The following is a 13,888-nucleotide window of genomic DNA, read 5'->3' as shown; positions in this document are numbered from 1 at the left end:
AAAAATATTTTAATAAATTAATAATATTTATAATAGAAAATATAATATCTAATTTCTATAATGTCCAAAAGAAAAGAAGGAAAACGGGGCAAAAACGTAATTTTATAATTTTAATGAACTTGATGGATTTTTAATTAATTACAGATAAGGAATCTCAATGGCCAAGAATAAAAAATTAAAAAAAAAAAAAAAAATGTCTAAAATAAGAAGAAGTTTATTTTAAAAGGATGGAAAGAGAGGTTTGTAGAGAAAGTGGCCTTGAAAGTTAAAAAGAAAATTAGAAAAAATAGCGCCAAAAACTTATTGCATAAATAGCCTTCAAAACCTGAAAAAATTAGAAAATTTTACATGAACCATTGGGGTATACGCTTTCATTTTGTCCTCTCATTACCAAGTTGTCTCTTCACGAAAAGCAATCTCCTTATTTTTCAGCTTCTTGACATCCCTTGCCAATACTTGCACCCGCTTCTCTTCGAAGGTTAGGTCCTCTTCGAAGAAGTGTTTTGTGTGCTAGTACATGAGTCGAGTTCGGAGTATACTTTTGTAGCATGAATACATGAAATAGATTGTGCACAGTGGATAAGTTGGTGGGAGCTGATAAGGCAACCCTAATCCTCAACCCAACGATCCGAACTTTTGTTAAAGTAAGAATCTTTGAATCAAAGTAATTAACACCTCCTTATACAGAATTCGGATCAACCAAGAGATAAAATTAGAATTAGATTACCTATTACCTCTCACGATCGAAGATCTAGAAGCAAGATTTGGAAACCTTATTCTAAATTGAGTCCCTCCACAATCGAACTGTTGGGTTTTATATCCTAAAACTTATAGTTTGTAAATAAAAACATACTGTTGGGTTTTATATCCTAAAACTTATAGTTTGTAAATAAAAACATATTCTTTTCAATAAAGTTATTATTGATGTTTATTCAGTAAAGATTGTTATTGAATAAAGTGAATGTTACGATCATTAATCTAAATCCAATAAACTAAAAACACTCTGGCTGTAGTAGGATTACTTGAACTATATGTAGAGACATAAAAGTGGATCAAGTTCAAATATATAGTTAAAATGATTTATAGTACAGGGATAAGGTTGAGTATCTTATTTTAGGGACACTATGAATGCGGCCTACTTTTGTATATGAAATAAACAATGTGATCACTAAATTGTACATGTGGAGACATGTGAGTGGGAGCGTCCTATGCAATGAGTATTGCATATGAGCGGACCATGAAGAAAACCACTCTCACTTTATAATGTCGTTTAATGTTGAGACTGATTTTTTCATTCGATGACCTAGGTAACTCAATCTTAACCCTGAGCTAACTATGAACTCTTGTTTATTCGGAATTATCCTTAGATTGCATGGGTGAGAGTGGCCCGAGTTCGCCGACTCAATAAGCCTCCAATTTCAGGGGTAAGACTGGGTGAATAGTTGGGGACATAGGGTGTAAGATGGAATTCACTCCTACCCGCTTTTAAGGATAGTAGAGAGGTTGTTCCCTTAAGTATTGACTCCAAGTCTTGAACAAGGGCCCACCCTCTCATTGGCCCGAGAGGGATTCGGTTTGGTGGTTGGACCACAAACCAATTGTTCATTAGAGGATTAGTGGAACTTAAGGAACAAAAAGTAACTTTAGGGGTAAAACGGTAAATTGACCCAGCTCTAGTTACGAACAACCTGTGAAGGATTGACTTACTAATCATTGTTATATCAAATGGACAAAAATATATCTATAGTGAGGGAGTGCAACTATTAGGCTATAGTGGAGTGTCTTAGTAGTTAACGAATATTGGTTAACAAGGTTAATGGTTTAGCCGGTTAATCTCGGATCATTGAAGCTCATGATCTGTAGGTCCATTAGGTCCCTCTGCTAGCTCATATCAGATTAAACCTTAGAACAGCGTGACGAGTGAGTTCGAAGTGTTCAAATTCAAATTAGGGAATACACGCTAAATATATACGATATATTTAACTGCATTTTGTTTTAATTATGAATTAAACAAAAAGAGAGAATTGGAGATATTTAAATAAGATTTAAATATTTTAATTATGAATAAGGATTCATAATTAATCATTATGTGCTCGAATTAATTGGGATTCGCATTTTATTTAATGTTAAATATTAATTAAATTGTTTGATTAATCATTTAATATTATTTTGATTTGAAATTAATTATTTAAATTAATTGTTGAATTAAAATAAAGAAAATCAAAATGTTGACTTCACTCCATGGAAAAATCCATGTTTGAGTTAGTGGAATATTGAGCGTCAATATATGGTTTAACCGAACTTGCATGTTTGCCACATAATCGCACAAATTTGAGTGGAATTTTGAGTGTCAAAATTTGGTAATCTCAAATTTGCATGAACATGCAAATATGACTCTATAAATAGAGTGATCAAAGGTACATGAAAAGTCTCCTCGAAAAAACTTTGAGAAAATCTCTCAAAACTCTCTCTTTACATATACTAAATTCCTATCAAGTTTCATCACTCACCGGATTCCACAATCCCATTCTAAGGCCGGAGAATAGTAGGGAAGACACTAGTGGTGGTTCAAAACTGGTTCGTGAGGAAAAAGGAGTTTGAACTACAAAAGGTTAGTATTCAAACTCATTGAGTTTTAATGCTTTTGAACATACTAGCTAATTTACTATAATTGATGTAATTAGAGTGCCTAAGATCCAAATTGCTCCCGCACGTGTTATAGTAACACCATCACGAACTTGATCAAGGCTTGATTGAATGTCTCGGATGCAATTCTACCACAAGAATTGCTTGAAACTTAGAAATGACAAAATTGATGCTCGAATTTATAAGAGAAACGTCTCAATTTGAGATCTGAATTACATTTCTCCACGAATCTGATTTTTACATAACATATTGTGGGTATTTATAGTCTCCCGACAAAAGATGTTTGTGGCCGGGATTTAATCCCGATCCCCTTTAATCTCCACAAAAGACGAAGTCAAATTGACAATTTGACCCTTACAAACTTTATATAGTTAAAAATAAAACTTTCTAACCAATGTTGACGTGCTTTAATGGATAAGGAGACAAACTTGAAATCAATTGTGAATCTCTTGGCGTTGGATCATGTAATGGGTCCATTTGAACACCGTGATTCAACAAATGTTGACGTGCTTTAATAGATAAGGAGACAAACTTGAAATCAATTGTGAATCTCTTGGCGTTGGATCATGTAATGGGTCCATTTGAACACCGTGATTCAACAAATGTTGACGTGCTTTAATAGATAAGGAGACAAACTTGAAATCAATTGTGAATCTCTTGGCGTTGGATCATGTAATGGGTCCATTTGAAACACCGTGATTCTTATCATCTTCCCCCTCTTCAAAAGGATTCGTCCTACGAATCAGAAAAATCATCCTTTCCTTCACCTCCTTTTGCAATATTTTGATCAAATCTGTTTACTTCACTCACAAAAAAATATTAAAAGGAATAGGAAGAAAATCAAGTGGACTAAATCTATATACTTCCTTAAAGAATAAGTTATTCTTATTGCCTTCCCCCTCTTCAAAAGGATTCTTCCCGAAAAATCATCCTTTCCTTCACCTCCTTTTGCAATATTTTGATTTGTCTGCTTCACTCACAAAAATATTAGAAGGGATAGGAAGAAAATCAGGTAGACTAAATCTATAACTACTTCCTTAAATAATAAGTCAACAACATGCATCCATTTTGTTGCACGCAACAAAATGAGTCATTTTAATAAATCTATCTACAAAAAAAAAAAAAAAAAAAAAAAAAAAAAAAAAATAATAATAATAATAATAATAACACTATATTTACCGTTTTTAGCATGCAATAAACCAAAAATATATTAGTCCAAGGTTTGTTAGGTACATTCAAAGGAGTATACAATTTGTTTGGTTGTGGTCTAGATTTAGCTTCTTTGCGTTTAAAACATTTGCTACAAAACTTATGGACATCGTGCTTCATCTTCGGCCAAAAGGAGTGTTTATGCACCATCTTATAAACTTCATTAATCCTGAGATGTCCCATTAAGTCACCACCATGATGCTTCTCTCAAAACAAATCTTTTTAAGAGCATTTAGGAATACAAAGCATATTTTTCTTAATTAAAAATTGATGAAACATATAATAATCCTCCATAATTTTTTTGCCAAACAAGATGCATAAATAGTTCTAAAGTCTTGGTCATCTCTATATAATTATGTAATATGCTCAAATCCAAGAATTTTTTGCACTAAGATAGTAAAGAGATTGTACCTTTCAGATAACACATCAGTTACCAAATCTTACCTTGCTTATATTTGATGACATACGAAAATGTTTCAATAAAGTCCACCCACTTTGCATGTCTACCATTTAGTTTGCTTTGACCCTTCACATACTTCACGCTTTCATGATCAGAGTGGATCACAAATTCTCTAGGCCATAAGTAATGTTTGACACACCTGCAATATATCAAATATCAAAGTTTTAAAGGTTTTATCAATTTCAATTTCATACCACATACATCACATTCAAAGTTTTATCACACACATTCAATTTCATCAAATACAATATATGAAAATTTTAAAACCACATCCATTACATCCAATTTCAAAAGTTTTATCAAAACTAGCCAAAATAAATAATGTGCATGGCTTAATTTCTTTCGAAAAAAATTGAATGCATTCTCTTACATTTATTCATTTAAAAACAACATTATTTTTCACCAAATCATTCAATGGTGCAACTATGGTACTAAAATCCTTTATAAATTTTTTTATAGAAGCTAGCTAATCCATAAAAACTCCGAACATTTTTTGGTGTTGGCAAATGCCTAATGACTTCAACTTTCCCATTATCTACTTTTACTTCTACCCTGTTTTTACCAACTATAAAGCTAAGAGAGTGACTTTTTCCATGCAAAAACTACATTTATCAAAATTAAATTTTTCTGTTCTAGGTGTAATTAAAACTAACTTAACATGCTCCACATCGTCAACCAAAATCTTCAAAGAAATTATAATATCATCAATATAAACAATAACATACTTTTCAAGATATTCTCTCAAAACATTATATATTAAGCGCATAAATGTACTAGGATCATTAGTTAACCCAAAAGGCATAACAAAGACATAACAAGCCATTCATACAATCCAAACTTGATTTTGAAAGTTGTTTTCCATTCATCTCCTACATGCATTCTAATTTGATGATATCCTGATTTCAAAATAATCTTTATAAATAGACATGAATCATGCAATAAATCAAGTATATCATCTAACCTAGGAATAGGAGGTCGATACTGTACAGTGATTTTGTTGATGACTCTATTATCCATGCACATGTGCCAAGTTTCATCTTTCTTTGGCACCAATAAGACTGGAACATGGACTCAAACTTTCTCGTATATAGCCCTTATCCTCTCAGTTGGATTGACTCTATAAGCTGGCTTATTAGGAACGACAACCCCCAAAATGAAGTCTATTTTATGTTCAATACCTCTAATGGGAGGTAGTACTTCAGGTACTTTATCTTGAAACACGTCTTCAAATTCTTGTAAAAGAGATTGAAACATACTAGGCAAAGACAAATTGTTATCGTTCGAGACCAAATATCCTTCTTTGTACATAAGTACAAAGATTAATTTTTGTGAAAACTTTCTCACCTCTCCCACTCTAGCCAAACAACTCTGTTTCTTTCTTTCTTTTTCAATTTCATCTCTTTTTTTAGTTTCTTTTTTCTCTTACTTTTCTCTATTTTTTCACTCAACTCTTGTTTTTCTTTCAACTCTTTTTCCTCAAACACTATCTTTTTTTCCTCCAACTTTAATTGATAAGCAAATATATTTGCCGAACTCATAGGTACAAGAATGATTTTTCTATCATCTTTTACAAAAGAATACCTATTCAAATAGCCATAATACATGACCCTCCTGTCAAATTGCCACGGTCGGCCAAGTAATATATCTCCAACATGCATTGGTAAAACATCACAAAGAACTTCATCTTTATATTTTCCCAAAGTAAAAGATATTGAAGCTTGGGAAACTACCTTCATTGTTCCACTATCGTTAAGTCATTGGATCTAGTAAGGTTTAGATGGTGTTGGGTTGAAATTTGCAACCTTTTGATCAACATGGTACTTACTATATTTGTGCAACTTCCACTATCAATGACAAGACTACAAGGAGCTCCCTTGACTAAACACCGCATGTGGAATAGGTTGTCTCTTTAATCATCAACATCATTCTCCGTAACTTGAGTTTTAACAAGTCTTCTTGTAATGAAATCTGCATAACCCAGAAGTGTCTACATTAAAGGTAGTGGATAACTTAAAAAGAGTTATTCTTATTGTTTAAGTGAGCTGCATCACAAATGTGGTCATACTAAAAACTTTAGGATGCTTGCAAAGAGAGTTGAGCCAAGAGGGAATGAGGGTAGGCTTATCTAATTATTCCTTAAAGGCTTAGGGTGATCTACATTAGCGTTGGAGGCAGGCACAGAGATAACTTAGGGTCCATGGGAGAGAGAGAAAATAAAAAGAAAAATGAAAAAAAAATTAAGGAAATAAATAAAGAGGCCTAATCACAAAAGCAAAGACATCCAGAGTGGCAATTATTCTAGAAGTGTCGTGGGGACCACAGTCAAAGCAAGGACTACCCTACTTTTAGTAACTGGGCCTTGTATGTCTTAGGCTCTAGGGAAGTCTAATCGACATGGAAGAGTCACCACTCGCTATAGTTGACCTCTAAATCTCTCTATAGCTAATTACATGCCAACTATCGAGCACTAGTCAGAAGCTCCACTAATGACACTAAAAAAGCTCCCTATTCCTGCATCATTCCAAGCTAGAATAGTGCAAGGCAGGCTCTCCATTAAGCACAACCAAAGCTCACCAATTAGTACCAGTGGGTGACATCACATTCCTATATGCTAAGTAGATCCTCACCAGTCGAGGTGATTCCACGATTAAAGGTACACCCCAACCGTCCTTGCATAGACCTATTTGACCAATGTTCTTTGATGTGCCTCAAGGACCAAATAAAGCTCAAATATAGGCTAAGGCTCACTAACCGGTTATATGTATCCTCTAGGGCACATAGCATCTAGTCCGTAAATAAATCAGTGCACACAAAGGTATTCTAATCTTCTAACATGTTTTTAGGAGCATAAACAACATTTATTCGTAAAGCATACATATCCACACAACATACATACATATCGAGAAAGTACGGTTAATCATTCATGCCATAATCCAAAGAGTTTACCATATTTTTATAACATCTTTGTGTCAATCAACTTTGATTTGAATAGCTCAAAAAATAGGTCATGAAAATTTTGTATTAGAGCCCTATGTTATAAAATATATAGACTTTTCTAGATAGAGAGTTGTACGTTCTCTATGGCACAGCTCGAGATACTCTCTAGCGACTAGGTAAGTATGTCAAGAAAAGTATAGAATATTAGGACCGCACAACAACACACAATCGATCTAGATGAACATAAAGAACAGAGGAGAGAGAAAAATCAAGGCGAAATATTGGTGAGAGATTTATATTAATGACTTCAAGTATATAATAGTAAAGAATAAAGAGAATACAAAAAGTAGTGCTTAAGGGGTATATATATGGTTCAGTTTACTATCTATAGATTTACAACATAGAGTCATCTACTATATATAATTATCTATCATATATAACTTTACCAGATATAGCCTTTTACAGTAGTTATTTACCATGTAGACCAAATCTTTATAATATCATTTATCATATATAGTTTTACTATGTATAACCATTGAGTAAACTATAACAAGCACTAGCCTCCATAACCTAACAATTCTCCCACTTGTAGACTGGTCTAGTCAACCAATAATTTTATTATCAAACGACCATCAATGTCTTGACTACGCTAGATCAATTAAAGCTTTGCACAATCTCAATTTTCCAATATCAACACATTTTGTCAACATGTCTGCAAGATTCTTTGCACCCTCTATCTTTTTCAAATACATATCACCTTCTTCCACTAACCTGCAAGTGAAATGGTATTGTCTTCCGATGTGCTTTATCTTTGAATGATCTTCTTCACCAACTATATGACACTCTGACTATTTGTATAAAAAATCTTCTCACGCTTCTTATTGCCTAATTCTTCTAGATAGCCTGTCGTCCATATCATCTTCTTTCCAACTTCAGCTACTACCACGTACTCGGCCTCAGTTGATGAAAGAGCAACACAATTTTTAAGTCTAGACATCCAACTCATCTCATCATCTATGACTTACTCCCACTTGGTTGTATGCTCCAACGGTAGGGCATAATCAAAGAACTCTGCTTCTCCTTCATCAGTCAACAACAGATAATGTAATGAAGGTGTGACCTATTTGGTACTTTGATAGTTCTAGATGATCTTTTCAACATCTGAACTTAGGTGACACTTGCTCCACCTTTAGCTCCTCAAAAATAGTCTCAAAGTTTCTTGAGTATTTGGTGTAACATCATTGAGAGGATTTTTACGCAACTCAACCTCAACTCCTTGTTGCTTCATTGTCTCGGAACCTTTCTTCTCTTTGTCCTTGTACTTGACATTTTCATCAACATTCACATCACAATTTCTCATGAATTTTTTTGTTCTTGTCATCCCAAAACCTGTACCCGAATATGTCAGAACCATAGTCTTTGATATAGCACTTTACAGCCTCAATGTCAAGCTTGTCTCCCTTCTCTGGATCAACATAAACATACGCAGTGCAGCCAAAAGTTCTCAAGTGAGAGTACTTGAGTTTTTTTTCTGTCCATACCTCTTATGGAAACTTAAATTCTTAGGGTACTGACGACCCTCTATTGATCAAGTAGGTTATTGTATTTACAGCATCGACCCAAAATATCTTTGGCAATCTAGAATGAATCCTCATACTCCTTGCCCGCTCATTCAATGTTTTGTTCATTCTTTCAGTAACATCATTTTGTCTTGTCTTACCAGGAATTGTCCTCATTAATCTAATTCCGTCAACTGCAAAAAAAAAAAAAAATAAAAAAAAATAAAAAAAAAAAAAAAAAAAAAAAAAAATTGAGTTCTGACTTGTCATACTCTCCTCCATTGTTAGACTTCAAGCATTTGATTTTCAAGTCGATCTGATTTTCAATTTCAGCTTTCCACTTCTTGAAGGTGGCAAACAGATCTAACTTGCATTTCAGAAAATAAATCCATACCCTTCTGCTGAAATCCTTGATGGTCATGTAGAACTCTGATCCACCAAGTAATGGAAATGGAGATGATACCCAAATGTCTGTATGAACCATTTTCAACCGCACTTTCTTCAATTCTCTGGTAGCCTTTGTGAAGCTAACTTATTTCTGTTTGCCCATAATGCAACTCTCACAAGAACCCATATCAACAAATTTCAAGCCTTCTAAAAATCCTTTCACAGCCAACATCCCCATTCCTTTGACGCTCATATGTCGAGTTTATTGTGTCATAGACTTGAATTTGAAACACTTTCAGCAATAACAACCATGTTTATAAACCCTGCAGTGGTGTATAAAGTTCCAAATTTTATGTCACGTGCTACCTTTATAGCACCCTTCACAATCTTTCATGAACTCTTCCCAAACTCTGCTGCATAACCTGTGCTATCCAAGTGACAATAGACATCAGGTTCTTCTTGAGACCAAGAATATATATGATATTCTTTAATGTCCACTAATTTTCCTGCAATAGTTTTTATGCAAACATCCCCATTTCCTTCAATTTCAAAGGCTTTGTTGTTCCCAAGATACGTCTTCTCGAAATTTCCATATTTGAAATTCTGAAACAATTTCTTATTTTGAGACGAATGAAAAGATGCACCTGAATCCAAAATCCAGTATTCAATCAGACTCTCCATGCTAAGGATTAGAGCATTCTCAATGTCTTCTACTAAATTTATAGAATCATTATCATCCTCCAATTTGTGATTCTGCTTCCGCTTTGGTCTTGTACAATATTTCAAAAGTGACTTCTTTTCTCCACAATTCCAACACGTTACGTTTGGTCTTTTTTGGAAATTTTTCTAGTTCTTTGATTTTGGTCGATCTTTGTTAGGACCCTTCAATTAATTTCTTCCCTTTTGTTTAACTCTGAAAGCACTACCAGATGAATCCACAATTTCTTGTTTGCGAATACTTTCGCTGAGAACTACATCTCGAATTTCATCGAACTTTAGTTTCTCAGATCTCCGAGAACTGTTGATCGCAACAACAAAAATATCTCAAGACTCGGGTAAAGATGACATCAAAATCGATGCTTTAATTTCATCTTAAAATTAATTTCCACTGAACTTAATTGACTTACAATCATATTGCATTCATTTATATGATCTGCAACAGATCTACCTTCAAACATTTGTAGATTGACAATACCCGCATCAAATACACCTTTTTCATAGGCGACGGTTTTTCGTACATATTCGACAACACATTCAACAGATTCGACGTTGTCGTCTTCTTGATGATGTTGAACCCCATGTTTCTAAACATTGTCAACCGGATTACCCTTAAGGTCTACCAATTTTAAGGTCGACCAACTTTGTGCTTCCACTGTTTCGTGGTCATGGTATCTGCCTTCATCTCCGACAGGGGTTCTTGAAGATCTTTTTGGTACTGAGAATCTTGAAGCTGCATCTTCCAGAAACCAAAATCAGATCCATCAAACTTCTCAATATCAATCTTTGAGCTTTCCATGTGGTGAATCTCGCTTAGTTGGTAGGACCACACAACAACACACACTCAATATAGATGAACATAAATAATAGAAGAGAGAAAATACGAGGAATATTGGCTAAAGGGACTTCAAGTATGTATAGGAAAAGATAATAAAGAGAATACAAAAAGTACATGTTCAAAGCAGTGCGTAACGTATAATATATGGTTCAATTTACTATATATAGCTTAACAAGATATATAATTATTGAATAAGTTATAAATAAGCAAGCTCCATAACCTAACATAAAATGCCTTCAATTTTTGTAAGTTACAGTTGCATGATTAGAGTTATTTATTTAAGATTTCAAGATAATATGACATTTCTAATGTCTTGGATTAAGTGGTAATCCTAACTGTTCCCTTGTGATAGATCATGTCATGTAAGACATTGTTAGGATTAGATTTGATTGAGTTATTTGGATTAGATTTGATTTAGTCATACCAGATTTAGTAATATCGGAATTGATTCTGTAACGCTATAAAATAGCCAATTTCATTCTTCAATAGTATGAGAGATTTCTCCTAAATCTTCTGATCTTTCCAGTTTTCTTTTTCTGTTCCTAACATTTGGTATCAGAGTCACGCCCTAAACTAGTTAAAACTAGAAGCAGCAGTCTTCCACTGTGTCATAATAAAAGTATGTTGATGGAGATTCCATTTGTGCAGCCTGCAATTCCGAAATTTGATGGGTACTATGATCATTGGGCGATGCTCATGGAAAACCTTTTGCGTTTGGAGGAGTACTGGGATTTGGTCGAGAATGGGATTTCTGCAGGAACAGAAGACATCGGTTTCACAGATGACTAGAAGAAGCACATGAAGATCATAAGTTGAAAGATTTGAAAGCAAAGAATTATCTATTTCAAGCATTAGATCGTTCGATCTTGGAGACAATCCTCAACAAGGATACAGCAAAGAACATATGGGATTCTATGAAGCAGAAATATCAAGGTTCGACACGAGTAAAGCGTGCACATTTGCAAGCTCTTCGGAAGGAGTTTGAAATGCTTCACATGAAGGCAGGAGAATCTGTAAATGAGTATTTTGCTCAGACCCTTAGCATAACCAACAAGATGAAAATAAAGGATGAGAACAAAGGAGATGTTGAAGTAGTTGAAAAGATTCTGAGGTCTATGACTCCCAAGTTTGATTATATTGTGTGTTCCATTGAGGAGTCTAAAGATACAACCATCTTAACAAAGGAGATGTTGAAGTAGTTGAAAAGATTCTGAGATCTATGACTCCCAAGTTTGATTATATTGTGTGTTCAATTGAGGAGTCTAAAGATACAACCATCTTAACCATTGATGAGTTGCAAAGCAGTCTGCTTGTGCATGAACAACGCATGAGTTTTCATGTTGAAGAAAAACACGCTTTGAAGATCACTCATGGTGAACAATCTGGAGGAAGGAGTCAAGGTCGTGGAAGCTTTAGAGGCAGACAAACCTTCAACAAGGCCACAGTGGAGTGCTATAATTGTCGCAAGCTAGGACATTTTCAATGGGAATGTCAAAGCAAGGAGAAGGAGGCAAACTATGCAGAGACTCAAGAAGAAATGTTGCTGATGGCTTACGTGAATATGAATAAGGCCAATAGAGAAGATATGTGGTTTCTTGACTCGAGATGTAGCAATCATACGTGTGGGAAGAAGGAATACTTTTCAGATTTTGATGGAAGTTTCAGAGATTCAGTGAAGCTGAGCAACAACTCAAGCATGGATGTAATGGAAAAGGGTAATGTATGGCTGCAAGTGAATGAAATCATATTGATAATCACAGGAGTGTTTTATGTGCCAGAGCAGAAGAACAATCTGCTGAGTATTAGGAAATTGCAAGCAAAGGGGCTTAGCATTTTGTTTCAAAATGGAACATGCAAGGTGTTTCATCCTGAGAGAGGCTTAATCATGGAGACAAAGATGTCTTTGAGTCAAATTTTCATACTGCATGCTATATCTCAACCTCTAGCAGCCATTCAAACTCAATTGAAACTTATGGGGAGAAGTGGTTCAAGGTCTCTGTCGTACACTCACCGCTCCAATTCCTATCGCCATAGTCGGAGAAGCAGAAGGGACCCAAGTCCTTCCCCCTATCATTCCACTACCCGTTCCAGGAGAAGCAGCCGTTCAAGTTCCCTCAGCCGCCAATGCAGGAGTAGGTCTTCCTCGTTATCTCCTTTCCCCAAATCGTCCAGTTCCAGTCCTAGTCGTGCATCCATGATCGGAATCATTCCATAGAGAAGCTTAAGAAAGAGGAAGAAGAGAAGAAAAGGTGTGAAGCAGAGTTGAAGAAGTTAGAAGAAGATGCAGCTAGGAGGATGGAAGAACTAATTCAGAAGAATGTTGAAGAAAGGCTAAACTCTGAAGAGACTAAATTAGAAATACATAGGCGAATAGAGGAAGGTCGCAAGAAGTTGTTTGATGATGTTGATGTGCAGCTTGAGAAAGAGAAAGAAGTCGTTATTATTGCTACAAGACAAAAAGAAGAACAAGCACGAAAAGAGAGAGAAGAGCTAGATAAAATGCTGGAAGAGAATAGGAGAAGAGTAGAAAAAGCTCAGCGGCGATTAGTTTTGGAGCTGCAGCGGAAGGAAGAAGAACAAGATTGTGAGCTCGAGTTGATTCAGAGACAAAAGAGGAGGTAGCTCGGAGAACTAAGCTAGATGATAAGAGTTTGAGTTATGTTTTGCTGGGAGTTAGTGAAGAGTCAAAAGCTTGCAGACTCTATGATATAGAAGCGGCAGATGAAAATAATGATATAGAAGCTGCAAATGGAAATACTGCAGAGGAAATATTCCCTCTGGCTCTTTGGCTAAAGCAAGCTCTCCTAGCTCGAATAAGGCGAGGAATAAGAGACCAAAGCAAGCTCTCCTAGCTCAAATAAGGCGAGGAATAAGAGACCACCAGTCTGGATGAGAGACTATGCAATAGGAGAAGATTTTTGTGAAGATGGTGATGAAGCAGATGAGAGACTATGCAATAGGAGAAGTTTTTTTTTTTGTAAAAAAGATGATGAAGCTCAACCATGTTTACCACTACTGAACTTGTAAACTTTGTAAACTTTAAAGAAGCATGGAAGAGTGAGAAATGGAGGCAAGCCATGGATCTGGAGCAATACACAGAAATGGCACATGGGAATTGATGAAGTTACCCCATGG

At 35.1% G+C, this 13,888-nt stretch overlaps 1 protein-coding gene across 1 annotated transcript; it reads left to right on the top strand.

The window, feature by feature from the left end:
- The first annotated feature begins 11,380 nt into the window (after positions 1 to 11,380).
- On the top strand, positions 11,381 to 11,952 carry LOC111805525 (uncharacterized). The gene is made up of 2 exons (XM_087128364.1): positions 11,381 to 11,525; positions 11,609 to 11,952. The coding sequence occupies exons 1-2, from the start codon at positions 11,381 to 11,383 to the stop codon at positions 11,950 to 11,952; spliced, it is 489 nt and encodes a 162-aa protein (XP_086984490.1).
- Positions 11,953 to 13,888: the final 1,936 nt, after the last annotated feature.

This window comes from Cucurbita pepo, chromosome 11 (genome assembly GCF_057944985.1).
Source record: "Cucurbita pepo subsp. pepo isolate OVF chromosome 11, ASM5794498v1, whole genome shotgun sequence".
In the NCBI taxonomy this organism is placed as follows: Eukaryota; Viridiplantae; Streptophyta; class Magnoliopsida; order Cucurbitales; family Cucurbitaceae; genus Cucurbita; species Cucurbita pepo.
This window is presented reverse-complemented; position numbering and strand designations above follow the sequence as displayed.